At 37.2% G+C, this 25,296-nt stretch overlaps 2 protein-coding genes across 3 annotated transcripts; both read right to left on the minus strand.

Moving 5' to 3' along the window:
• Positions 1-448: 448 nt before the first annotated feature.
• si:ch211-216l23.2 (uncharacterized protein LOC565061 homolog) lies at positions 449-8,852 on the minus strand. The gene is made up of 10 exons (XM_042744160.1): positions 8,719-8,852; positions 8,429-8,501; positions 8,171-8,254; positions 7,930-8,003; positions 7,690-7,822; positions 4,429-4,628; positions 2,652-2,927; positions 1,674-1,847; positions 1,082-1,504; positions 449-950 (listed from the first exon to the last, which is right to left on the minus strand). The coding sequence occupies exons 2-10, from the start codon at positions 8,488-8,490 to the stop codon at positions 919-921; spliced, it is 1,458 nt and encodes a 485-aa protein (XP_042600094.1). The 5' UTR covers positions 8,491-8,501; positions 8,719-8,852; the 3' UTR covers positions 449-918.
• rspry1 (ring finger and SPRY domain containing 1) lies at positions 8,719-24,545 on the minus strand. 2 transcript variants are annotated; one of them, XM_042744158.1, is made up of 15 exons: positions 24,213-24,545; positions 22,286-22,790; positions 20,379-20,431; positions 16,069-16,181; positions 15,078-15,204; positions 14,602-14,660; positions 14,259-14,325; positions 14,043-14,174; positions 13,775-13,890; positions 12,307-12,450; positions 12,061-12,172; positions 11,829-11,931; positions 11,587-11,739; positions 11,336-11,440; positions 8,719-10,697 (listed from the first exon to the last, which is right to left on the minus strand). In XM_042744158.1, the coding sequence occupies exons 2-15, from the start codon at positions 22,645-22,647 to the stop codon at positions 10,601-10,603; spliced, it is 1,743 nt and encodes a 580-aa protein (XP_042600092.1). In that variant the 5' UTR covers positions 22,648-22,790; positions 24,213-24,545; the 3' UTR covers positions 8,719-10,600. The 2 variants fall into 2 exon arrangements, with proteins under 2 accessions (XP_042600092.1, XP_042600093.1); XM_042744159.1 differs by lacking the exon at positions 24,213-24,545 and adding an exon at positions 23,645-23,763.
• Between the last annotated feature and the right edge of the window lie 751 nt (positions 24,546-25,296).

The raw sequence follows: 25,296 nt of genomic DNA on the forward strand, positions 1-25,296 counted from the left end.
TTCAGCTAACTCATCGATCCAGTCACAGTGGTTAAAAGCTCACTGATGGAGATTATCACTAAATTACAATTTAAAATTGTTTGGTACTAACCAACCTTATGATCTATGAAACCTCAACCCTATTGTCAAGCATGGTGGTGGCAGCATCTAGCTCTAGTGTTTCTTTCCTGGCAAAGAGAAACAAACAAGCTTGTTGCCATCAAGGGTAACACAGATGGAGCCAAAATCCAGAAGGGTGCCAGTATCAGCCGGCCAAAGACCCGTTCAGAGCAGCAACCCCTTTGTTCCAGTACAACAGAGTTCCAAAGAATAAAGACTTGAATCCAATCAAAAATTTGTGGCATGACCTGAAAATTGTAGTCAGATGGCACAATCCAATTTGAATTTATAGCAAATTTGCATTCAGAAACATGGAATTGTACACAGAATTTTAGGTCCAGTCAAAATGTACAGTCAAAAAAATGAGAATTTTTAATGAGTGAAATGCATTTCAAAACATTATGCACTTTATTTATCTTTAAAAAAAAACAAATACAAAAAAAGAGATCAAGAAGCTTCTACAATCTACCAAAATTCTGAATAGTCTCATATTGCCTCACACCAAGAACTGTATTTGGAATATATTCAATCATTGTATGGAGAACAGTGATATTTCAAGACATCTTTCACAGATTTATGCCACTGAAAATTTTCATATTTATTCTAGAAATTAGCTTACACCTGTGGAAATAAGGAGAACACAACTGAGGCTTTTTCCATACCAGTACATTTTTTAACATCTTATAGGATCCTGAAAGGAAACACAGAAGTCAAATTCCTAAAAAAAAAATATAAAACATAAAACTGCCTAAGTTCAAAATGTTAACAACTGTCCCATGTTGCAATACTGGCCTATGATTTAATCAGGTCCTGAGAGAATCAAGGGAGCAGGCGTCGTGGTGGGCAAGGACCTAAACATGGACACAAAAAGAAAAGTTCAACAAGAGGAAGCAAAAAAAAAAAAAAAAAATTAGTGACAGATCCTTCCACGCCAATAGTTCTCTAAATAGAAATCATAAGAACTTCATGAGAAGATGCTGACCTGTTGGGGCTCCCATATGAAGGCTCCTGAGTGAAGGTGGTGGTGCTCTAGGACCCCAGGGTCCATTCTGCGGAGGTGGTCCACACATCAATGGTGGCCCGCGTGATGAATGAGACCCTGGATGCTGCAACAGTCCTCTAGAGGACGGGAAACCAAGAGGGGTTTCAAGCAGAGGGGCACGGTCAAGCAGAGGGGCACGGGTGGAGGATGGCCCATGTGTAGGTGCTGGGCCTAGAAGAGGTTGTGGCTTATCAAGACTATGAGGGGCTGCTGGCCCTCTAGATGGGGGACTAAATGAAGAACCGTGTGAGACTGAAGAGGCCCGAGAGGGTAAAAGACTATGGGGGGCAGCTGATCTGTGGGAAGGTGGCTTTAGATTTTGCATTGAAAGCAAAGGAGGTGGTTTCGTCTTGGGATATGAGCCTGGAAACACAGGGAATACTGCATTTAAATTTATTTATTGAGCATCATAAACAGGTTAAAAAATGACTTATTAAATAGTTTTTCCTTAAAGTAAAAAAAAAATGATAGCCCCAGTATATACATATTTATATATATTTGTTGTATTTTATCCTGCGCCTCAAAAGCAAACCTTGCAATCCCCTGTGATGGCCTGGGGGTGTATCTCCAGACCCTGAGGGTGGGTTTGCCTGCTCTCTTGGTGGTGGTCCAGAACCAGCAGGCAGAAGTGGTGGGGGTTTTCCTAACCCTGGAGGCAGGCTGTTTATTACAGGAGCAACATCACTGCCCACCTCTGCGGAAGTTACTGGAGAGGAAAGGAACAGAGTGATAGTAAAAAGATAATGTTATAATGTTTAGAAATATATTATACGATCTGTATAATTTAAACTATAACTTACATTTTTAATTCTATATGTTTATTATATATAAATAAGAACTAAGTTACATTATATACCATTCAAAAGCTTGGAGTCAGTATCATTTTGTTTTTGTTTTTTTTTTGGGGGGGGGACTACTCCGCTGTTTTCAACATAATAAATTTTTTTGAGCAGCAAATCAGAATATTAGAATGATTTCTCAAGGCTCATGTGACTGGAGTAATGATGCTAAAAATTCAGCTTTGAAATCACAGAAATAAATTACATTTAAAATATAAAATGCATTATGTATTTTGGAGGCTTGGTGAGCAGAAGAGAATTCTTTAAAAAAACAATTAAAAATCTTACTGTTTAAAAACAATGGTAGTGTACGGTATTTATATATATATATATATATATATATATATATATATATACATATATATATTTATATATATATATATATATATATATATACACACACATATATGTGTATATATATTTATGTATATATATATATAATTGAACATGTAATTATATAATTAACTATATGGATAATGAATAAAATAAATCGATCAATGTGCACTGATTGCATTCTATCAATTATAAATGCATCTAACTTGAGGTCATATTTTGAGGTCATATGTAATTATATCACATATTAAAATGTAAATAATGATGAGAATTAAGATACACTTATAAAGACAACACAGTAGGAATGTAACTAGGCCAGGACATGGAAGCATGTTCACCTTGCAGATGGTCTTGGCGGTTTTGAAGATACTCTGTCAGTGTGTTGAGCTCCTCTGGGTACAGGTGCAAACCTTCGGCCAGGAGAAAGAGCAGGTGGCGGGTGGCAGAGGGAACAGTGTGGCGCTCCAGCTTGCTGCGCTCCAGGTAGTCCTCCGTCAGCTCAGCTGCCCGTGCCGCAGCCTCCGTGGGGTCCAGCACCTGCCGCGAACCGCTCAAGCGCCTGAACTCTACCAACACAAACTCCATGGCCTGTTCTTTGGGCATATTTCGATGAACTGTGGAGAGGCAGAGGAAGGGTCAGCCAGAGGAGGGAAGGGGCTTGCATATGGTGCTCAGTGTGTGCTGCTGCAGTCTAAGCAGTGCGCACAAGAGTTCTACCTCATCAGCAACACGCTGCAGTCTGGCAACCACTGCTTAACCCAATTACCACATTAAAATTCAGTATGCACTCAAAGGACACATTCATGAACACACTTGAATGTTGGGAGAAGGGACATTTAGCAGAGTAGAAGTTAATATAAGAATGCTTTTAAAGGTTTTTAATATGAGGAAGGCACTGTGCATTTTTATAAATTCAGTTTTGATGTAAGACAGTGTAACAGCATATTCAGAAAATGTAACAGTTCATTTAACATGTTTAAAAAGGACTTATGTTTTTGCTTAAGTTTGTTTTTTAGACGTGAAAGTTTGGTAGTGTGTGATCCTCAGTCGTTTAGTGTGTGTTCAGTTTTTCTGTTAACTGAAACTATTTGATGCCTTGTGTTATAAAATGTGTAAAAATGTATTCCAGCTTAAAAAAAAGAAAACCTTACCAGCAAGGTGACATTTTAAAGGAATAAAAACTTGAGTAATTATATTAAACATGAAACTATTTTAATATTAACAATGTTTTTTTATTATTATTAAATGGTGGGCATTCATTAAAATAATGGATTTAAAAAACTAAAAAAAACTAAATTATAGCATGTCTGTTGTTTGAGGGCATTTAATCTATTTTAATGTTATGCTGAGGGTCAAACCCACAATGTTTTAGATGTTTTTTGTTTGTTTGTTTTTGTTTTATGGATTTTGTGTCAAGCACTACAACTGATACATTTTTACTTGGCTGTATCGTTGCAAACATTTTTAAATATGTAGATTGGTAAAACATTTGTACTCAAATATATTATAATAATGTAATTTTTTTTGTAAAGAAAGTAATTTATTCTGACCACTCAAAACTGTTTATTTTTATGGGGGGGAAAAAAAAAGTGTAAAAAAAAAAATTGTTGCAAAATTACAAGCTATTATATGGTTTAATTTAGAGGTAAGTCAATTTTAACTGTGAAGTGCCCACAATGCAGTAAAAAAAAAAATAAAATGTTGGTAAATAAATCCCAGAAAAAGCTTTTCATTACCATTTCATGACAAAGTATGTTTTTACACAAACATAAAAGTTGTATTCTTGCTGTCTAGTCCAGCTTTTTAAGCAACAGCCTCTTTGCAAAGTCCTATGTTGAGATAACTGATATTTTTTTTCAGTTAATATAAATGAATTCTCTTTTTAGCCTGTTCTGAAAGTTTCTGAATGTTTTGAAATTGTGTTTTCAGAGTAGATAAATGTATGTCTTTTAGTTTAATCACAGAACACTGGTTAATGTTTTGTTGTTCATTATATGGCAAAGAGTGTAAAAATGCCCACCACCAGGTCAAGGTTGTTTAAGGTTATTTCACTGTTGTTTGAAGTAATGTTAAACTGGTTTTATTGGGAGATCGATTGTGGGAGTCGGAACTTACTTTTGAGGGACTCTGAAAATATGATTACTGTGCACGAGGAGAGTGTTACATTAGTCTGCTCGACGAGAATACATAAGGGGGAACCGTCGGAGCGGACATCTTGGAGGGCCCGCGTCAGGCCTGATTCCACCTGCAGGTAAAGCATTTCCACCGAGAGGCCACGTTCCTGCAAACACTGGCCTATCGATTTGGGGTAATCCCTTTGAAAGAAGAAGAAGAGATCTGGTTATTGAGCACCATGCTTCAGGGCAGGAGGAGAGGGTCTTGGGTGTTGCCTCGTTTATATATGCAGTAATGAAAGGGTAAAGTTTTAATGTGCCACACAAATCAATAAACCAACATAAACAGCATTTTAAAAGTGTATTACATATTGGAAAATAGTTAAAAATTAAGTTGTTTCATTTGTTTTAGCCAAATAAAGGCTTGGGTGTGAGTCATCAGACTTTGAAGGACATAAAAAGTGATAAATATTTAAGGGATAGTTCACCCAAAATTGAAAATGTGATGTTTATCTGCTTACCCCCAGGGCATCAAAGATGTAGCTTACTTTGTTTCTTCAGTAGAACACACATTATGACTTTTAACTCCAGCTGTTGCAGTCTCTCAGCCGTATAATGCATGGCAATGGTAAAAAAAATCTATGAGAGTAAAAAAAAACATGCATAGACAAACCAAATTAAACCCTGCGGCTCGTGACGATACATTGATGTGTAAAGACACAAAACGTTTGGTCTGTGCAAGAAACAGAGCAGAATTTATATCGTTTATTACATCTGATTCACGCAATGTCCAAACTGTTAGAACTCTTGTAAACGCGCATCGTCTTCTTCTTCTTGCTTTATGGTGGATCGCAGACTTAAAAGTGCATTACCACCACCACCTATCTCTCAAATGGACCACTGACACTCTATCTAATATCTCAATTAGGAGTGTAAATGGTCCACTTGAGAGATCAGTGGCAGTAATGCACTTATAAGTCTGCGATCCGCCATAAAGCAAGAAGAAGAAGACGATGCCTCAGGCGCCTGCTGCTGTGAAGCGCGTTTACAAGAGTTCTAACAGTTTGGACATCGCATGAATCAGAGTTAAAAAACGATATAAATACTGTTCAGTTTCTTGCACAGACCGATTGTTTTGTGTCTTTACACATCAATGTATCGTCACGAGCCGCAGGGTTTAATTTGGATTTGTCTGTGCATGTTTTTTTTTAACTCTCATAGATTTTTTTACCATTGCCATGCATTATACAGTGGAGAGACTGCAACGGCTGAAGTTAACAATCATAATGTGTGTTCTACTGAAGAAAAAAAAGTCACCTACCTCTTGGATGCCCTGGGGGTGAGCAGATAAACATCAAATTTTTATTTTTGGGTGAACTATCCCTTTAAGGATGCAAAAAGTTACAGTTTAATATTAATAACATAACTTTAAACAAATTTAATAGTGAACAGATATTATTTTAAAAAAAACATATATGTGACCCTGGACCACAAAACCAGTCTTAAGTCGCTGGGGTTTATTTTTAGCAATAGCCAAAAAAAAAACATTGTATGAGTCAAAATTATAGATTTTTCTTTTATGCCAAAAATCATTAGGATATTAAGTAAAGATCATGTTCCATGAAGATATTCTTTAAATTTCCTACCATAAATATATCAAAACCTAATTTTTGATTAGTAACTTCATTTGGACAAATTTAATGGCAATTTTTTTTGCACCCTCAGATTCCAGAATTTCAAATAGTTGTATCTCAGCCAAATATTGTCCTATCCTAACAAACCAAACATCAATGGAAAGCTTATTTATTTTAAGAAATTGACCCTTATGACTGGTTTTGTGGTCCAGGGTCACATATTAATGTTTTACCAAAATCTTTGTAGATTACAACATTGTAAAATGAATCTTAATAAAATGTGAAACACTTCTATCCAACACATTTAGGCCAAGATCTATTTATTGGATGGCAAAAAAAGGGACTGTCTGTTTTGTTTGTGTCATATTCATTGTGTATTAATAAAAACAGAAGTATGTGTTTCCAGTCTAGGAATTTTAAACGCATTCAATTTCAAAGTTGCATTCACTTTTTGATAATAGCATTGTTTGTGTTTATCATGTTTTCATAGATTGTGTTTTTGTTTCATTTTGTTTCCTTTAGAAATATGGCTTAGATTACTGAACATTTTGAATATCAACACTTCTTAAAGAAGCTATTTGGCTAAATACACAAGGAACGTGATTACAATTTCAGTTTTTTAAATATGATGATTTCTGGACATATTTATTCTTTCAGTGAACGCTTTTGCTGGAGAGTGAAAATGTACAGAATACAATTAAATCAAAAACACTCTTTTACGCTTGAGACCTAACTCATTTTGAAAATGTGTATTCAACATTTAGGGTAACATTTAACATGTCTTTTTACTATCTCTCTTTTTTAGATTTGTGGAATAGAAAATTTAGATTATAGAAGTCAAATGAATTTTTTTTAAATTAAACTTTAGATCATCAGAGGCAGTTCTCTAAAGAGCACCATGTTGAAAGCAACATATGGGCGCAAACATTTGCATTTGATTTATTGAATAAATATAATTTACACAACATACATATTGACTTTTTTTTTCTAGATTTGCACTATTTTTTTATGAACTTCTTTTGGAGACAACATCTAGAGTTAGCCAAAATGTGACATTCAAAGATTAATTTTAACAGTTATTAATTGATGTATCATGTTTAGTGTTTTTGTTGTTGTTTTTGGATTCGCAGTGTAAAATAGTAATATAACTTATTTTAAATTATGTATATATAAAAAAAAAAGACTTGACAGTGAAATGTAAAGAGTAAGAGCATTCCAGAGACTTTTGTTAAATAGTAGTGAACATTTAGAACACTGGAAGTTTGTTGTTGTTCTTTTACTTGAAGGCACATTTTAAGATTTTGGATGGTTTATAATAATAAAATATCCACCAGAATGTTTTTTCTTTTATTAACCATCAAGGATGATTCTGGATACATATGGATGCCAGATCTTAACCCTGATGAATCCCATTAGCCTAACATTTAACAATAACAAAGCACATCCACACAACAGAGAAATAAAAAAAAATTAAAAAAATAAAAGCATTGCACAAAATGTAGGTAAACAAGTCCCATATTTTCAGTAAATGCAAACTCTGGAAAAAAGTTTTAAACAGAAAGCAAGTTTCACACAATAAAAGCACTTACTGCAACAGACTTTTACTGCTACCTGCAGAGTATACTCACACATTCTGGTTGTTCACCGACAGGACAACACAGTCTGCAGGCTGTCTAGCACCGTCTCCATGCAGCTGCCGGAAGAACCTCTCGTATATGGCATTGCGTTGAACCGTTGCCTCATATTCTTCAGGTGAAACAGCTGTTACAAACACATTTACATGAAAAAGCTGCTCCGATAAGATTTCTCATAAAGGCCACAACAGCAGCAGTGAGAAACCACGTTGTTTATTACATGAAAACTCATACCAGTTGACTGGTGTGGTGAATGCTCATAGTCCGCAGTGCCAGAGTAGTCAATCCCTTCGTCTAAGCTTTCAAAGCTGAAAATTGAAGGAAGATTGGTGGGAAAAGGTGTTTAGATTTTAAAAAAAGATGAAGAGAGAAACAGATATGTGAAAAATAAAGACTTAAAGCCAGGAAAAGATCAGTAGTATTGCACTGTCAACTACAAAAATAACATTTTTCTCTTCTGTCATATTCATCGTGCCTCTCAGATTCTGGATGATCATCTTTTCTGTCCTCCCTCATTGGATATGGTGGTCTTCGAAATGGTCTGGGAGGTTTTGAAACACTGCATGGAGCAAATTACATGATTATGATAAACATAACACCAGAAATATAAAACGTTTGTTGTGGGTTTAAATCTAGGGAGCTGCCTAGCTTGAAATCGTCGTATTAATTAATTCTGAACATATTTATGCAGTAGCTCACAGCAGCCACTATACAGATGTCTCACATAACTTACCTTCCTCCACTGTGTTTTGGTGGTGGTCGTCTGCCCCCAGCTTTCTTCGACCACGACGACATTTTATTTTTTTTCTAAATGAACGGCGTAACAAACATTATCTTAAATTATAATATCGCAGGACACAAGGCAATTGAGTTTTGGTTGCCCGGAAAATCCTGCACGTAACGTTACTCAACTATTTTTTTTTTCAAAAACTAAGGTCTATTGTTAAAACAACGTTTAATATTTGCGACATTTGTCAAATTATAGTTATGAAAATACTAAATCTGATGCGAAACCCATCTTACCTGCGTAGATATTCAGTTATAGCCCTGCTGCTCTATGAATCGCGATAAATCGGTGAATTTGCTGATGCGTTATTTAATCTCTGACTAGATCAGTACATACTAAGACTATTTTAGATTTTAAAAAATGATGGATAATAGTGATTAATTCGAGCTACTGCTCAAAGATTTGCAAAAGCCTTGCAACACACTCGATCTGACTTCCTTTCGAAGAACAAGTGTATTATTTGAGGAAGCGTGTGGCGCCTCCTAACGGACAGGAAGACAAACGACGACACCGATGACGTCACTACCCACCCTCCTCGGTCCTGAGGTTGGAGATCTTAAACTAGTTTAAAACCAACACATCAAATATATATATATATAACTAAATGTGACTTAAGTTTTTGTTATTGTTAACCATGTGTACCCGAGTGGGGAAAAAGGCTTATTTTGAGAGTTTACAATAACCCTCATTCTTTTTGTAAACCAGAAAGTCAAAATTGTGAGATATTAAGCTTCATTTACAAGATCTATGTGACGCAACCGTAGGTTTATATTCTGTAACTGCACCTTTATCTCAAAGATGTGGCTTTAAAGTCTCACAAGGATGTATAAAAAAAAAAGTCGCCATTACCTTATTTTTACAGTCTTGGGGGTATTAATAATACTAGTATGTTTTCAAAAAATTTAGGATAATACCGTATTATCCTAAATTTTTTGAAAACATGCTAGTTACACAAGTTATGTGAGCATGCTAGGGACTATGAGGCATTGTTCAGTCAAAAACTCAATTCTCAACAGATCACTATAATTTCCATTTAGCTCTTGGGCGCATTTGGATTTTGGAATTCATGCAAATCACAGTTCAAAGGAGTAAATAATGTTAAAGATAACAAAGCCTGTGCAACACATAAAACAGACATTTATTACAAACATCACAATTCAATAAATGAAAGCTTCTTAATTCAATCATACTCTCTTATCTTTGGGAGCGTTGGAGATGTTAGTCTCTGGTGACTGCTTCAGAAAGTTCACATTTAGCGTCAGCAGCATTAGGACACTGATATGCACATTAACCATGGCAGAAAACACATGACATTTCTCCAAACCTCATTTAAGGGATGCCTTTTACTCTGATAGAATCAATTCTCTCTCAGTTTTGTCATTGTACCTAACATAATTTGGCTTCATTTATTTCTAAATGGACTTTGCATCATACATCAATAAAAATATGGTTGGAAAAAAAAAAAAAAAAAAAGAATCTCAGTGTCTTGATTCATCAAGACGTTTTGCAATCATATTTAGAATGTGGGGCAATCAACCCATTACAGATTCAAGTACAATCAAGTCTGAGGGAGCGGAATAATGCGTTTTCTGAGAAAGGCATGTACATTTAGAGGAAACAAAGTGGCTAAGACACTGCTGCCATTTCCTGCTGAGACTTTAACTTGGAATAAAAAAAAAAAAAAAAAAAAAAAAAAAAAAAATAGAAGTCACATATATATTTAACACATCTGAACAGAGACACACAGCAGACCAGAACTGGAGGGGAGAGACTCAAAGACACATCAGTATGTAACAGATGCATTTATTCCATATTTTATCTGTTCCTGGAAATGCAGATTAAAAATTCCCAGAAGCCGTTAAACCTCCTGGTTTCTTCAATAGCCCTCGGATTGGGGCACACTTGGAGTGCAACAGTGTAGTTTTCCCTCTCTTTCTCTCTCTTCTTCCCTCCAGTTGTAAGGAGGGTCTACTCCATCCGTCAGAGGTCCACGCTGCCGTGTCCAATCCTGAGACAGCATCATGATTTGATTGGTCAGGTTGATCTCTCAGACAGAGGGGACTGGACGGGATGGATGCTTGAAGGGGATAGCCCACATCTCGGGTTGGTGGGCTGATGTCAGGACACATGGGAAATGAGTCTGACTCGTGTCTGGATGTCTTGGCGACACAGTGGGCACGTTTCCAGCTGTAAGGCACACTCCATGCAAATCCCACTGAAGACATGAAAGAGAAGCAGAAGATGACTAAATTGTTCAGCACAAAGAGATGATGTAACCGTAATCAACAATAGGTTTAAATGCCCCATGGAGGGACATATTATTAGGGATGCACAGAACCATTATTTCATTGCACATGCTCACTTCTTTTATTTTTAGATTTTTCCCCCATTCATTTTGTTAACAGGGATTTAAAAACTCTTTGTTAAAGATTTATACACTAAGCCATGAACCAAAATCAATTCCCCTACAGAAAATGAATGGGATACTTGGTGCACTTTGTAGGCTTCTTATGTCACAGTTAATGAACTGAAATGATTGGCTACTTGCCACTATGAAAGGCAATATAAGAATAAATATCATGTTACTATGAGATTAATTTATAACACACTGCAATGAAATTCTTAACAGTTTTATCATCTTACTTTGCACATTTTGGCTTAATACATAAGGGTGAAATACAGTATAAAAAATGTCAAATATATTTTAAATGTCTTCATTCTCAAAGCAACAGTTGTTCTTATGTACTCCAATTCATCCAAGCACATCAATCCTGCTTTCATGAGCCTCCCTCACATCCCTTCACCCATAAACCCAGTGTTGTAAACACTGGCTCTCCATGTTGAACTTTGTACCTGTGCAAACAGGGTCTCAGCTCAGTGTCTGCCATCTGGTCACAACAGAGGGTGCAGCAGTTATCTCTGATGCTAACCTGCTTGAGCAAAGCCAGGCGCCTGTGTCTGAAATAATAGACAGAGAAAGAACAATTTTATGTGCATGCATGGTATGAGTCACTTACTTTAGGATAACTAATGCATTACTCACATCCCCATAACATTCACTGATACTTTGCCCTGTGTACAGAAATCTAATAAACAGTGCAAACCTGGGCAGAATGATTTTCTCGTCTGATGCAAGCGAGGCAAACTCATTAAATGTGTTGAATTTGATGGACGGGGGATGGCGGAAGGGCTTGGCTCCAAAGTTGAACTCACACTGTTGGTAGGACATAAAACTAGCTGCAGCGAAGAAGCCAGACCTAAGACAAGGTACAGCAAGTTTCAAAAAACTCCATAAACATTTTTTTGCATTTTTTTTTTTACGGTGGTGGAAGTAAGCTTTGCTTACGTGGCGGAGGAGAACACCTGCTTCTCAGGAGGCAGCTGGTGTCCATTTAGATAGAAAATCATCTGCTTCTTACTGAGGTCTAGCAGGAAGCCTATGGCATCACCTAGAAAGCCCAATGAACACTTATTAGGAAACATTGCTTAAGTTTTCCCCAAAATGATTAAATTCACTAAATAGGAACTCATCACATCATTGAGGAACTTGGGTGCTGAACAGGATGCTCTGCACAAACCTTCTTTCCAGCAGGGATGGGAGTGAGGTTTACTGCGAGCGTTGTACCAGATCAGCTGCCTGCAGCCATCATACGCACATGAGTACTCATCATCTCCAATCCCATAACCCTCCTGTACAAACAAACATGTTCTCACTACTAAAATTCAAGTTGCTTCATGAAAACAGTGTACACTTCATGCAAATATAAGAACATACAACTAAAATAAAAGAAAGCATAATTATCTAAACATAACCAGAAACACACATGGTTAAGAAACTTGCTGTCCTTGGTTGCCCAGCCAATTTGCATGACACCAGAGGTGATGACCGTGACTTCATAGTACCAAACCCCCGAATCCACACAGAACGTACAGCGGACGCTCTCAAATGATGATGCGTCACACCGTGCCTAATGAGGAAAAAGACTGATCATGTTAGACATCACTTTGTAAGACTGAGGGATACACTAATCACAATATGTTTGTTTGTGATCGTTACAGTTAGCTATTCTTCCACAATAGGTAAAAATGTTAAGGCATGCTTAGATCATGAATTGTATGTGAACCATTCACAGAAGTATGAAAAGATGTTTTGTTTATAGAGTGCACGGTGTTTCTCCTGCCATTATATTAGCGGGGCACGCCCGCTTCCAGTGATATTAACATCTGCCGTCTCACTAATAAGGACATAAATACATAAACAACATCTGCTCTGAGAGTCACTTCATGAGCATTTGACCGTTTCATTGGAGTAAAACTATCCTCTTCTCATATACACACAGAAATGTAAAGGCATTCACGGCAACCCGTCAAAATAAAAGTTCGGTTTAACTTGAAGATATTGTGGCAGAAATATATTACTATTGTTCAGTAGAATGTACGTAATAGGCTACTACTACTAATATTATTAAAACCTTATTTTTAAGGAATAATCATACAATATTTCTTCAATGTTTTAAAGGTGCTGTATGTAAGATTTTGACTCTACTAAAGCATAAAAATACCATTATATGTTTGCAGATATTTAAGAAACTTGCTAAGTTAACATACTTGTTTATCTGAAAAACAATGCTACAGTCAGTTATTCTACTTTGAAAATGTGCTTTCCAGGCGGAATGCCAGTCTTTGTTTTGGTTTGTGAAACCCGCCCACTGCCAGTTTACCCAATTGTATTTCAGCACCCGGGTTGCCAGTTGGCGGAAAACACAGCGTATTTAATTTCATTCATCGTCAAGTGCGCTCGTTCCTGTTTGTGTCATCAATCTGGCAACCTGCGTGTCAAGTCTGAGGAGGAGTTTGAATTTGGACTGCAATACCTAGTTCAACCACTCGGTGTCAATCCTACATACAGCACCTTTAATAGTTATGTTTAATTCCTTTTTTTTTCAAATTTAATAAAGTAATTAGTTTTGTAGTTGTCTAAGAGTGTGATTTTTGTTAAACATTTAAATAAACTGATGTTAAATTGTTTGAGTTTCATGATTTTAATTAATTAGACATGCTTTCATATCTTTCATATCTCTACAACATTCCTCATGCCTTGTGTGTACATTTATTTGTTTTTCATTCATTTCCTTATTCGCTTTTTAAAAAACTTTAAATATATGTATTCTATCTACCAATCAGAGTGTAGTTCAGTTCTGCTGAACATGTCTTACATTATCTAAATCCACTTTTCAGAATTCTACCCTTACAATAATGTTACAATAGGTACAATAATGCTTTGCCTCTCACCTCCAGTCCAGTAGGAGAGATCTTGAGATATTCGCTGACATCATTACTGTTCAGCATGGCGTTGATGTTGCTTAAGTTGACCTTCTCATAGGTAAACTGGCGCCCCTCTTTAATGACTACAGGCCAAAGGGTGACCAAAGATAAAATTATCAATGAAACACAACGTACAAGCTTAATATTTGACTTAAATTGACAAAATCATCACAAAATACAAACAGTTGGGCTAAATATTAATACTATGTGCACCAATGCAGTGAAAGATACTCACAGAGGTTATCAAGACTCCACTGGGCACAGAAGCCCACTTGACGCTTCAGGTAGTCTGGATGATCTGCCCAGCACTCCAGAACAGACAGACGGTCACTGATACATGATTCCGACACTGTTAACTTGTTCTCACCTGAGATAAAGACAGGCTCTCATTAAAGTACCTTTCTGAGAAGCTCCTGATTGAACATTCTGAACTGAGACCAGTTAGACTTACTGGTTTGAGAGAACTTCTCTAAAGCGATGAGAGCAAACAGCATGACAGTGGGATGGGCCTCAGAACTCTAGAAGAACAACAAGATCACTTTAATGGCTATAATACCAGCTTTAATGCAATTGCTCTTCCAAAACCAAAAGGTATTTCACAGCTTAGTTTCCATAAATATTCTAAGTATACTGGGGAGGAAGCTTTGTATTATGAATGTTACAGTATATCTATGTAGCAATTTGAACGATCACTTCCAAAGAGGAAGAAAAATCCTGTTTTCCATTATGTGACCCCTTTAAGAACTACCCAGTTAGTCAGTATGTTTAAAAAAAAAAACACTTAACATTCTTACCAAACTCTCAAGTAAATACTCCAGAGTTCCAGGGCTGAGAAGCGCAATGCTTGCTGGACCTGTAGACAGATGAGCAAAAAGATGAAGTACTCCAGTATTAACCAAATGATTCCTTTGAGCAATGTCTTTGACCTTAAAAACAGAAGCACGTATCAAACTGAGAGAACTGGACAGTGTGCGTGTGTGTGTTTGTGTGCTGCAGCCTCAGCAGAGCTGTCAAATCACAGGCCTCTGAGGGAGCCTGCAGCATGCTCAGGCATGACAGGCCTTCACAGGCTGCAAACTCAGCTCTTTAGCTTTGGAGAAACAGGCTAGTGCAAATATGATGTAAAATGAGATGCAACAGATCTCAGATTGATTTTAAAAAAAATCCTAAAATATAATGCTGCAAGCCTTTTACCTACTCTGACACTGTCACAGTGAGTAAAAGGCTTGCATCAGTTTCAGTAAATGCAGTGCGTGTGTGTGTCCCTTACCAGCCAGTTTCTCAGCCAGACAGCCCAGGACCGCTGTGGTGTTGCGGTGTTTGGCTGGGATGAGGGCATCCTGACGCGCCACAGCAGCACTCAGATTCAACATGTCTGACAATTTCTGCAGAGCATCCTGACAATACAAACTCTTCATCAATGACTGAATTTTTTTTAATGGGTCAGAAAATAATGCACTCAACCGGAAACTAACATAAACAGAGCAACTGCTCTTTCACCTTAGTATTTGCCACACTTTCTTCCTCAAAACGCAAACAAGGAGTCAGAAGCAATAATATACTTTAACTCATACTTAATATATATATTTGTTACAAGGTTGTTACTTTCACTTTTGATCAATTTATTGTATCCTTACTTAATAAAAGAATTAATTTTTAAGTATAAAAAATCTTAATGACTTTAAAGTTTAGTGTATTTTAAGGTAACTATATATACATACATATATATATATATATACACATACATACATACACACATATATATATATATATATATATTAAATATATAATTTAGTGAATTAAATACTTTACAAAACAAAGATACTTCATATCATTTTTTTATATTTATAATGTGATGGACCCAAACCAAAAGAGGACATAACAAATGAACAATAAATCTTGCATCAGTACAAACATAACATCATAAAATCTTAATCTGGAATCTTAATGCTTGGGTTAAGCATAATGCTGTCTGCAATTATAAACTATAAACAAAAATTACAAACAGTTTTTTTTTTTTTTTTTTTTTTTTTTTTTTATGAACGTAAAATGGAAAAAAATAATAGTTTTAGTGCAAAAAAGTGAAACGTTTGGAGAGGGATATCACTAAAAAGCAGCATAAATTCAAATACCGGGGAAATGTTGTGGTCCCATTTTCAAAGTGCTAGCAAAAATACAGCTGCATTACGGTCCATTAGCAAAAGCAGAGGTGGAAAAATTATTTGGTAGTCAATGTTGTGTGATAATGTATGTGAACTCACTTTGGTGGGCAAAGGGCATTCATCCAGTAAGAGGGTTATTACAGCCGGTCCTAGTGGGTCATCTAGAGGAATTACCCTAATTAAAGACTGCACCACTTCCAACCAGCCATCATCTACCGCGTGAGAAAAAGAGGGACAGAGACAAAAGAGGATGGGGGAAGAACAAACACAAGTTCAGTCTATGGGACAGTAGGAATTACAGAGCCATTATTATGACAACCCATTCAAACAACATTGAAAATTATTGGTTAAACAACATGGGTTATGCCAACATCTCAAGAGTTGATGGTCTATAAAAAAAGTCAATATTATATTTGATGATAACAATGAGCAAATTAGAAAACCAAATTGCTAAAAATCACATTTATTTTACAGAAAACGCACATAAATTGACGCAAACACGATTCACTAAACTCATATGCTCTTCAGGGGTTTTGATCTCAATCTTGAAGCCCAGAGTAGTTTCCACCTGTTTACTCCTGCATGAAGCTCTTAGCAGCCACCTGATGCCACAAAGTCTCAAACCACAACATGCAGGCTCAGCTCGGAGCAACAGATGCACGTATAAATAAATTCAACAGTCACAGAGGCTTTGGCAGTGGCACAAGAAGAGAGGCAGGCTGGCGACCTGCACACGACCTTGCTAAATTTTGACTCCTAATTAGAGTCCGGTCCATATACAGACCCAAACAACCCCTCAACATTACAACGGATTCACTGCAGGTAACATCCAAGAGTAATTAAAAGGACATAAAGTCAATTTGTATGCAAAAGAGAGCATATAAACAAACAGCAGAGCACTGTCCTTGTAAACAAGCAAAAGCAGTGTAGCTTTTACACACTATCATACACAGTGTTTGTTCCTGCAGTCTTGAGGCTCTCAGGGACTTTAAAGCTGCAGCTGAGCCGCAACCCACTCACTTCAGTCACTGCCACAGAACGGAGTGACGACATAACAATGGAAGCACAGGGCACAAGCCAAACTTCAAAAGCAGCTGTCACTAATACCCACAGAGCTTCCACAGCTTCCGCTGTTAGATTAACATCCTAATAACTTAATCAGTAGCCAGGGGGTCACAACAAGCTGCACTTGTTCCCCTGATGGAAAAAACAAGCCTGGAACTAGAGAGTCAAGGTTTGGCTTGTTCACTTTGGATAATAACTACATTGTTTCTCCACTGACAGACATTCAAAAGTATCTACTCATTCTGACTAAATAAAACTCAACAATGAATGTTCTCTGCTTTATATTTGAGTAGATGAAGTAGACACCTTTTAACATCAAAGCTCATGCACACGCTTGGAGCAAGGAGAAAGTGTTAAGCCAAAGAGCTTGTTGTGACTGCACACATTCTCGTCGTGCCATCAGTGTTGTCATTCTCCTGTGGTTCCAGATTATTTGGGTCATATTTACAACTCAAAACAAATCTATATGGCTCATTTATACGAAGCAAAAATGCCAACATCCAAGTCAGTTAGTTTCAAGCATCTGAGATTTCAAGCATTGAGATGAATGGGAATTCTAACAGATAATTCTCTCCAGGTTTTTTTTTGACTTCATACACTGGATAGCTCCCAATCATGAAAAGACCAAGCATAAGATGAATAGCAATCCAATCACCTCAGGAGGTGGTACAGCTGCACAATTTGAGAAAAAAATTACCATTTTTATGATAATAATTGTGATTGCAATTTAAAATGCGATAAATAAGAAAAGAATAAAATAAAATCTGAATGAAAAGTATGAAAAGCATCGTCAGAATAGTCCATCTGCCATCAGTGATTCAACCGTAACGTTATGAAGTGACGAGAATACTTTTTGTACACGAAGAAAACAAAACGCTCTTCCTCTTCTGTGTCAGCCATGCTGCGCCGATGCGCTGTTTGCTTTCAAACCAAAGCGTAAATACATGTAAAAAACGTATCCTTGTGCCGCGGCTGACACAGAAGAGCATACGCTCAGAATTGCTAAAATGGTGCTACGCTGATTTGGGGAGACACAGAGGAGAGGAACTGTTGAATAAAGTTGTTATTTTTGTTTTCTTCGTGTACAAAAAGTATTTTCGTCGCTTCAAAACGTTACGGTTGAATCACTGATGGCAGATGGAGTATTCTGACGATGCTTTTCATTCTTTCCTGGACCTTGACACTGTTTTTTACTTGGCAGTCTATGGGACAGTCTCAAGCCTCCCTGTTTTCATCCAAAATATCTTAAATTGTGTTCTGAAGACGAACAAAGCTTTTATGGGTTTGGAACGCAATGGGGGTAAGTGAATAATGACAATTTTCATTTTGGTGTGGAGTATGCCTTTAAATACAAATACTAAACAAAATAAGATATACTACTGTTGTAATATTTCCCTGTTAAAGAAAAAAAAAGTATTTATGAAGAAGCAGCAATAATACAGTATTTTACAGTTAGCATTCTTTACAACACTAATATTTGTGGCCATCTTTATGGCTGTCTCCAAATTCTTCATTTTCAAACGTTAAAACCATCAAGTGTTTATTTTAGCAGAAAACCACAAGGAGCACTTAAGCTTCTCTTTTGTTGACAACAGCCGGTATATAAGTGCTTCTCATAACAAGTTTGGGATGATGGTTGCCCCATATTGCATTCTCAAATTAATGTTATGAGTGAGCCAGCAGATGCATAGATGAATTTGTGTGGTGCAGAATTTCAAATCAAATCAAAGTTATTTATAGAGCACTTTTTTTTAAAACAACCATTGTTTTCCAAAGAGCTGTACAAGCATAATCAAAGTAAAACAATTTTACACATAAGAAAAATAACAAACAATAACACTAACCAAATACATAAAAAAAGCTCTTAAACTGACTTAAATGCCCGAGTGTAAAAATAAGGTTTAAGACTGGATTTAAAAACAGCAAGTGTTTGGGCCAGCCTAACATTTAGAGGCAAGTTATTCCAAAGTTTTGGGGATGCAAAAGCCTGGTCACCCCTGCTTTTCAGTCTTGTTCGAGGTACAACCAAAAGTAAGTGGTCAGCGGACCTAAGTCCTCTCGATGGATCGTACAGCTGTATTAAATCAGAAATTATCTTGGTGCCAGACCATTTAATGACTTATAAAAACTAAAACCTTAAAATTGATTCTAAAATGAACAGGAAGCCAGTGAAGAGAAGCCAATACCGGTGTAATTTGTTTGCGCTTGCACGTCCTGATAACAGACGAGCAGTACCATTTTGTACCATCTGTAAACGTTTGAGGGAGTTCTGATTATTACCTACATAAAGCTATTACAATAGTCAAGGCGGGAAGAGAGAAAAGCATGTATTACCCTTTCAAAATCAGTAAAAGACAATAAAAGACTTTTGATAATTGCCTCAACTGAAAAAAAAAAATAGATTATGGAATTCATTTATCAAATTTAAAATCACTGTCCAGTATAACCCCCAGATTTTTAACATTTGGCTTCACATATGATTTTATAGCACTCAAATCTAAGTCAAGGGGGTCACAGGTGTTGCCAGGTCTAAATATCATGACTTCTGTTTTTTCTTCATTGAACTTTAAAAAAAAATTGAAGCCATCCCGTCCCAAACCTCCTCAAGACAGTCCAACAATGGTGCTATAGAGTTTGCATCTTTCCATTTCAAAGGGAGATAAAGTTGTGTATCGTCTGCATAACAATGAAATAAGAGGCCAAATTTCCTAAAAATGGACCCTAATGGAAGTAGACATAATGAAAATAAAATAGAACCAAGAATGGAACCCTGAGGGACACCACACAAATTTTAGGTCCAAGGGTTCCAAAGACATTCTTTAAAAATTGAGAAGGCATAATATCTATGCAGCAGGCAGATGGTTTCATTTTAGCTAAGATGTCTCTCAAAAAAGAAAGAGGCACAGGCTCAAACTGGTTAAAAACAGCAGAGCACATAATGCTAATGGATGAATCAACAGAAGGAATTTAGAGCGAACCAAGCAGTAGCTTGCATGTTAAAAAACACAACGGCACACTTCACTCCGAAACACGCAGTGCATATATTTATTAAATCAAATCACAGCTTTGCAGTTTGGGAATCCCATTATCCATACAAATAATCACATATAAGCCATACAAGACGTGACCTGGGTAAGTGGACATGCACCGGCATGTGTATAAACTTTACTCCTTCCAATCAGAATGCCAGCATTTGAATGTTTGTGAGTCCCACAACCCACATGTAAACAATAGAACACATGGATGACAAGAGCATTAGAACTCTCTTATATTGGCATATAGCGCAATAGCAGATTTGAACCCCTTATGGAAATGCTGCACCATTTTAAGTGTCTTTCACTCACCTGTTTCTGCCATCTCATGAAGTGTGATCATGGAGTACGGCGGCTCTTGGTCACTGAAACACAAAAAGACCAAATACAAAAGTTAATGGCAAAAAGTAGAGCAACCTAATAGAGAAAATGTTTGCCTGTGTGCCTCATACCCTGGGTGTAAGCATCTTATTTAGTTCTTGGCTGCTATAGACATCAGTTATGAAAGCCTAATGGTATAATGGGTGATTATGTGACACATGACGGATTGCTATTGGAGTGCAGACTGCCGCCGCCACTGCTTCTGGGGCTGTTTTGGCTTTAGGGTGTATGCATCCATTTTGCAGGCTGGGTCTGCAACAGTAAATCTAAGCAGCAATAGCAAAATCCCTTTGAGGTGCCTCTAGAGGGACCTCGGTCCGATCAAAACACCACCAGAGACATTTAAGCAGGGAAAATAAATTTGCCTCTATTCTGCAGTGTGACGCCAGTGTGGTTCATTTGTCAGTCATAAATCAGTGGTTGGTGGGTACTAGGGGTGGTTTTCAAACAGCAGACAGGGCCAAGGAAAAGATAGCTATGAGGGTGGTTGAAAAAGAGAAAGAGAGAGTCTGAGAGAGAGTGAGAGAGGTCTAATGCCCCCAGCCATGGGTGTCTGACTGCTCTGTTGTGTAATGGTCACACAGGGATATGTTCTAGTTTAAAATACACTGAATTTCAGCTCTGTACAGAACAGGCCACCCTAATACAAGGTTCTCAACCCTTTTGACTCAAAGGCCCCCCATACTGGCTAAAATATTATAGTATAAAATATTATACTTCATAACATAGTGCAATTATGACAATATTGCTTGCCTTCAAACTTTATTAACAGAAACTGGGTGCTGATATTAAATTAGTCACTAGTTATCACTTTGTGATTCTTTCAATAAAATCTTTGGTCCCACTTTATATTAGGTGGCCTAAAAAGTAAGAATAATGTACTTGTTGTGTACTCTAGTTGAGAAACAATGCCCTAACACATTAACACAAACAAGGTCAAAGCTTTAGGTCTGTGTCTGTGTGTGTGTGTGTGCGTGCGTGCGTGTGTATGTGTGTGTGTGTGTCATGAAAACTAGGGTTTCAGGTGAGTAAAAAACGGCTGTCAAAGGATGTGGTTGAGCAACCAAAATATTCAGTCTGAAAGAAAAGAAAAGAAAAGAAAAGAAAAGAAAAGAAAAGAAAAGAAAAGAAAAGAAAAGCTAACACTCTCCTTGTGCCATTTAGGTATTTTTCTTTGGAACCAAAACAAGTACAAAATATTTCCTTTTCCTGTAAAGCTGCATAATCTGAGATTCTTTTCAGGGATGACTTTAAACCGTTAAAATATCCAGGCAATACTGAGCCCCCAAATGTGATGTACATATTGAACAACTTTTCGTCCAAAGTGAACATCCATCATTAGACAGCAGTAGGCCGGCTGTGTGGGAAGGTGTAAGAACATGTGACAAAGAGAAAGATTGACTGGCGACTCTGAGATCCAGCCAAAATGTTAAAAGAAACATGAAGCTCTCTGTTATCTCAAGCTGCTGTCTTGGGTAATACATTAAGATTAAATGTGGTGCTGTGTGAACGAATGAATAAATAAATAATGGCATGCTCATTACAGAGCTCAGTCTGGCTTCTCCATAAGCTCGGCACATTTAAAGCTGCTTTATTTTAAAAGTAAAAGCTCTTGCAGACTGTATGGCTTCACTGTGGTAGACAACAATACTGGAAAAAAAAAAGCACTGCAAATGGATGTTCAATAGCAAGCCAATGCTTTTAGCCAAAGATGGAGAGATGTTGTTGCTGACGCAGGAGTAAATGGGGAACTGAAATTGATATGACGTGCATGATTCATTCCTACACAGATTTAATGACAAATCTCTGTAGATCTTCATCATTAAATGCTCACTTACTTGTCAACAAGAGTCCTGATGACAGCCAGCGTGTCCAGTACCAAACCGTCCACGTTTTGTTTTTTCCGACGTGGCTCGTGCGGGCCTCGACCTCGCCGGGGTGGTCTAACCGGGTCCCTGGGCCGGCTGCCTCTGGCCTCTGGGGGATCAGACACAGAGTTATCCACTCGCCTGAGCTGCCTGCGAGGGGCTGATCCCTCTTCCACGTCACTGTCCTCTCTGCACACGCAGCTGTTCCCCATGGCTCTGCTGGACGAGAGGCTGGGCCAAAACTGCACTGACTGCAGCTGTTCTACGGTGAGTCGTAGAACCCGCACGAGGCTCCTGCTGGCACAGAATGCAATCCAGGTGGCTACTATCATATCATTGGAAGGACTTTAGAAGGTGTCTTGGTACGGGTCGGGTAGACGTGTCGGTCATTGTACTACTGCAGGCCACCAGCAGCCAGACACAGACGAGCAAAGCTGATGGTGCAGTCAACACGCATCCTACTGCCTTTTCACTCCTAAAAAAACAATACGCATTCAATTATTTTCAGTGTGGACAGCAAACAAGAAAATGCAAACATGCAAATTGTAAATAAAATGCTACACTAATAAATTCTTGCATGTACCTTGTTAAAGCAAAACACTTAAACAGTGATATTAGTCACTGATCTCGAATTATATGATCTAATAACAACATATGTAATATATTAGTGGCATTAATTATTATTATTGCATTAAAGGCGCATTGCTGATGTTACAATAATATCCAGGTCTTGTCTCCTGAAAAAATACTTTTTTTTTTTTTTTTGCTAAAATTTTGCTAACCCTACCGGCATACAGTTTCTAAGTAGTCAGTGCAGCATAGCCTTACGAAAATTAAACAGGTTTGTGGTTTTTTGGCCTACTGGTCACCATCTGTATAACCTCAATTTTACTACAAATACTAAGTATAAACTATACTTAGTATAGCCAAACCATGGTTAATTTGTGGTTGCCATGGTTTAACTACACTAACCATGTTTTTTTTTTTTTTTTTTGCTTTTATTTTTAGCAAAACCACGGTTAATTTTTATAAAACCTAACCTGAAAAATGCGATATCAACCTAAATAAAAAATAAAAACACTTAATATTGACGCACAATAACTATATAAAAACAACAGGCACTACGTATTAAAATAGACATAAACTATACAAATATTACTGCGATAGTATATGCGATACAGTAGTTGTCAGTGTTAGCTGTGGTTAACTAACAGCTAGCAAGCCTAACCACTTTGCAAAAAAAAATACATTTAAAACACAACAACCCACTCGCACATGAATGGAACACTGACTAGTGTACGCTCAACACAATCATTGACATTTACACACCCGCTGAAAGCTTATAAACAGCACGCTGTCATTAAAGTAAATTAGCGTCAATAAACTTGAGTCTCTATGGCTGCGTCTCAAACTATAGTGAGCTGCCTACGTAGGCAGCATTTAAAGGGCTAGTTCATCTATAAATCAAGAGTCTGTCACAAAGATTTAAAACTTTAAAACTATTTTTCCATTAAACAACAACAACAAAAAAGGAGATGTTAGGTAGATGGTTGGAGACTGACAGCGTCAGCTCATATAATGAAAGTGGATAGTGACTCTGTCATTTTGTCTCCCTATACACATTTTTGAAATGCCGAATGGACCTATGCCCAAAATACTATTGATGTTAATATAATTATGGTAATGTTGTCTTAAAAGGTAGCTCACTGTGTCTTGAAGCACAGCCTCTTTTATAATATCAGAAATTAACGTTAGCAACCATAGAACTAGCCACACCTCCAAATGGATGAACAAAACGTCAGTTTAAATACTTTCTTTAACGTGGCACACACACTAACACGCATTGTATCATTAAATAATGTGGATATAACGTTACCAGAAACAAATATTTACTCACCCGGTAAAGCGGAGGATTTTCTGTAAATGCAACAGCACTGATCCGTAGGCCGAACACAAAGACTACACGGGAAGTGTGTGCGCTTTACTTCTCAGCGATATGATTCGTACTCTCACACACAACCACTTCACTAATCAACATTTTGCCGATCCACACACAAAAGCAGATCCAGCCGGTGTTTAACAATGAGAGTAAACGGCTGGCTGAGAAGTGAAAGCATAACAACTGGGTGGAATCAGTTTGAGATAGCTGGAGATCAATGAAAGCTCTGTGTGGCGCTAGTAATGGGGAGTCCGACTCATTTCCGCTAAACGGTTCTTTTGAACAATTCGTTTCAAATAACCGGTTCAACTAATGATTCAGCTGTTCCTTTACGTCAGAACGTAATCGCGTCATCACGCGGTCCGTAATCCGTATCATACCTCGTGGCATAATACATTCTTATGCACATATTACTGTTTATCACGTTTTCACCTCAGTATATGGTTTACACATTATGTTTAATTAACAATGAAGTTGTTGCGTCCATGCTCGTTTTCTTTTAAACATAAACTCATTAAAATAATCTAGGAACTAAATATAATGTAAACATTACTACAGTTCAATCGCATCACTTCGCTGAAAATGTTTTTGGTTTTCTCATATTTTGACCAAATGCTACGCATTAACACCACGTTGATATGTTAATAATCAATTATGCTATTAAATGAACAAAATTAACGTTTTAAATGAACGTTTTGCGATTCTCTCGGTTCACTCATGCCCGAAAGATCCGATCGGTTCCGACCGACTCAGTCCAATTCACGATCAATCATTCAATCGGTTATTGTGAACCGGTTCAGTCGGTTCATTAAAAAAAGATATGATTCAAAAAGAACGATTCGTTGTGTGTCGTCGCATATTTCTCTCCAGCACATGATACTGGACCCAACCTCTTCCAGAAACCAGTAAAACAAAACAAATTCTCCTCAAGAGAGGGCGTTTATGTAAACAACTTGCAAGTAATAAATCCCTTGTATAACATATATCTCTGTCATATATTTTTTTTCTTTCGTTTTGTTTGTGTATGTGTGCATGTGACTAA

This window comes from Cyprinus carpio, chromosome B18 (genome assembly GCF_018340385.1).
Source record: "Cyprinus carpio isolate SPL01 chromosome B18, ASM1834038v1, whole genome shotgun sequence".
NCBI classification, from domain to species: domain Eukaryota; kingdom Metazoa; phylum Chordata; class Actinopteri; order Cypriniformes; family Cyprinidae; genus Cyprinus; species Cyprinus carpio.

Coding starts and splice junctions, on each gene's coding strand:
- si:ch211-216l23.2 (XM_042744160.1), bottom strand. CDS start 8,490: ATGTCGTCGTGGTCGAAGAAAGCTGGGGGCAGACGACCACCACCAAAA. Junction 8,004..8,170: donor GATCATCCAGAATCTGAGAG/GCACGATGAATA, acceptor TTCAATTTTCAG/CTTTGAAAGCTTAGACGAAG. Junction 1,848..2,651: donor CCGCCAAGACCATCTGCAAG/GTGAACATGCTT, acceptor TTTCCTCTCCAG/TAACTTCCGCAGAGGTGGGC.
- rspry1 (XM_042744158.1), bottom strand. CDS start 22,647: ATGATAGTAGCCACCTGGATTGCATTCTGTGCCAGCAGGAGCCTCGTG. Junction 20,432..22,285: donor ATCAGGACTCTTGTTGACAA/GTAAGTGAGCAT, acceptor TTTGTGTTTCAG/TGACCAAGAGCCGCCGTACT. Junction 14,326..14,601: donor AGTATTTACTTGAGAGTTTG/GTAAGAATGTTA, acceptor TTGTTCTTCTAG/AGTTCTGAGGCCCATCCCAC.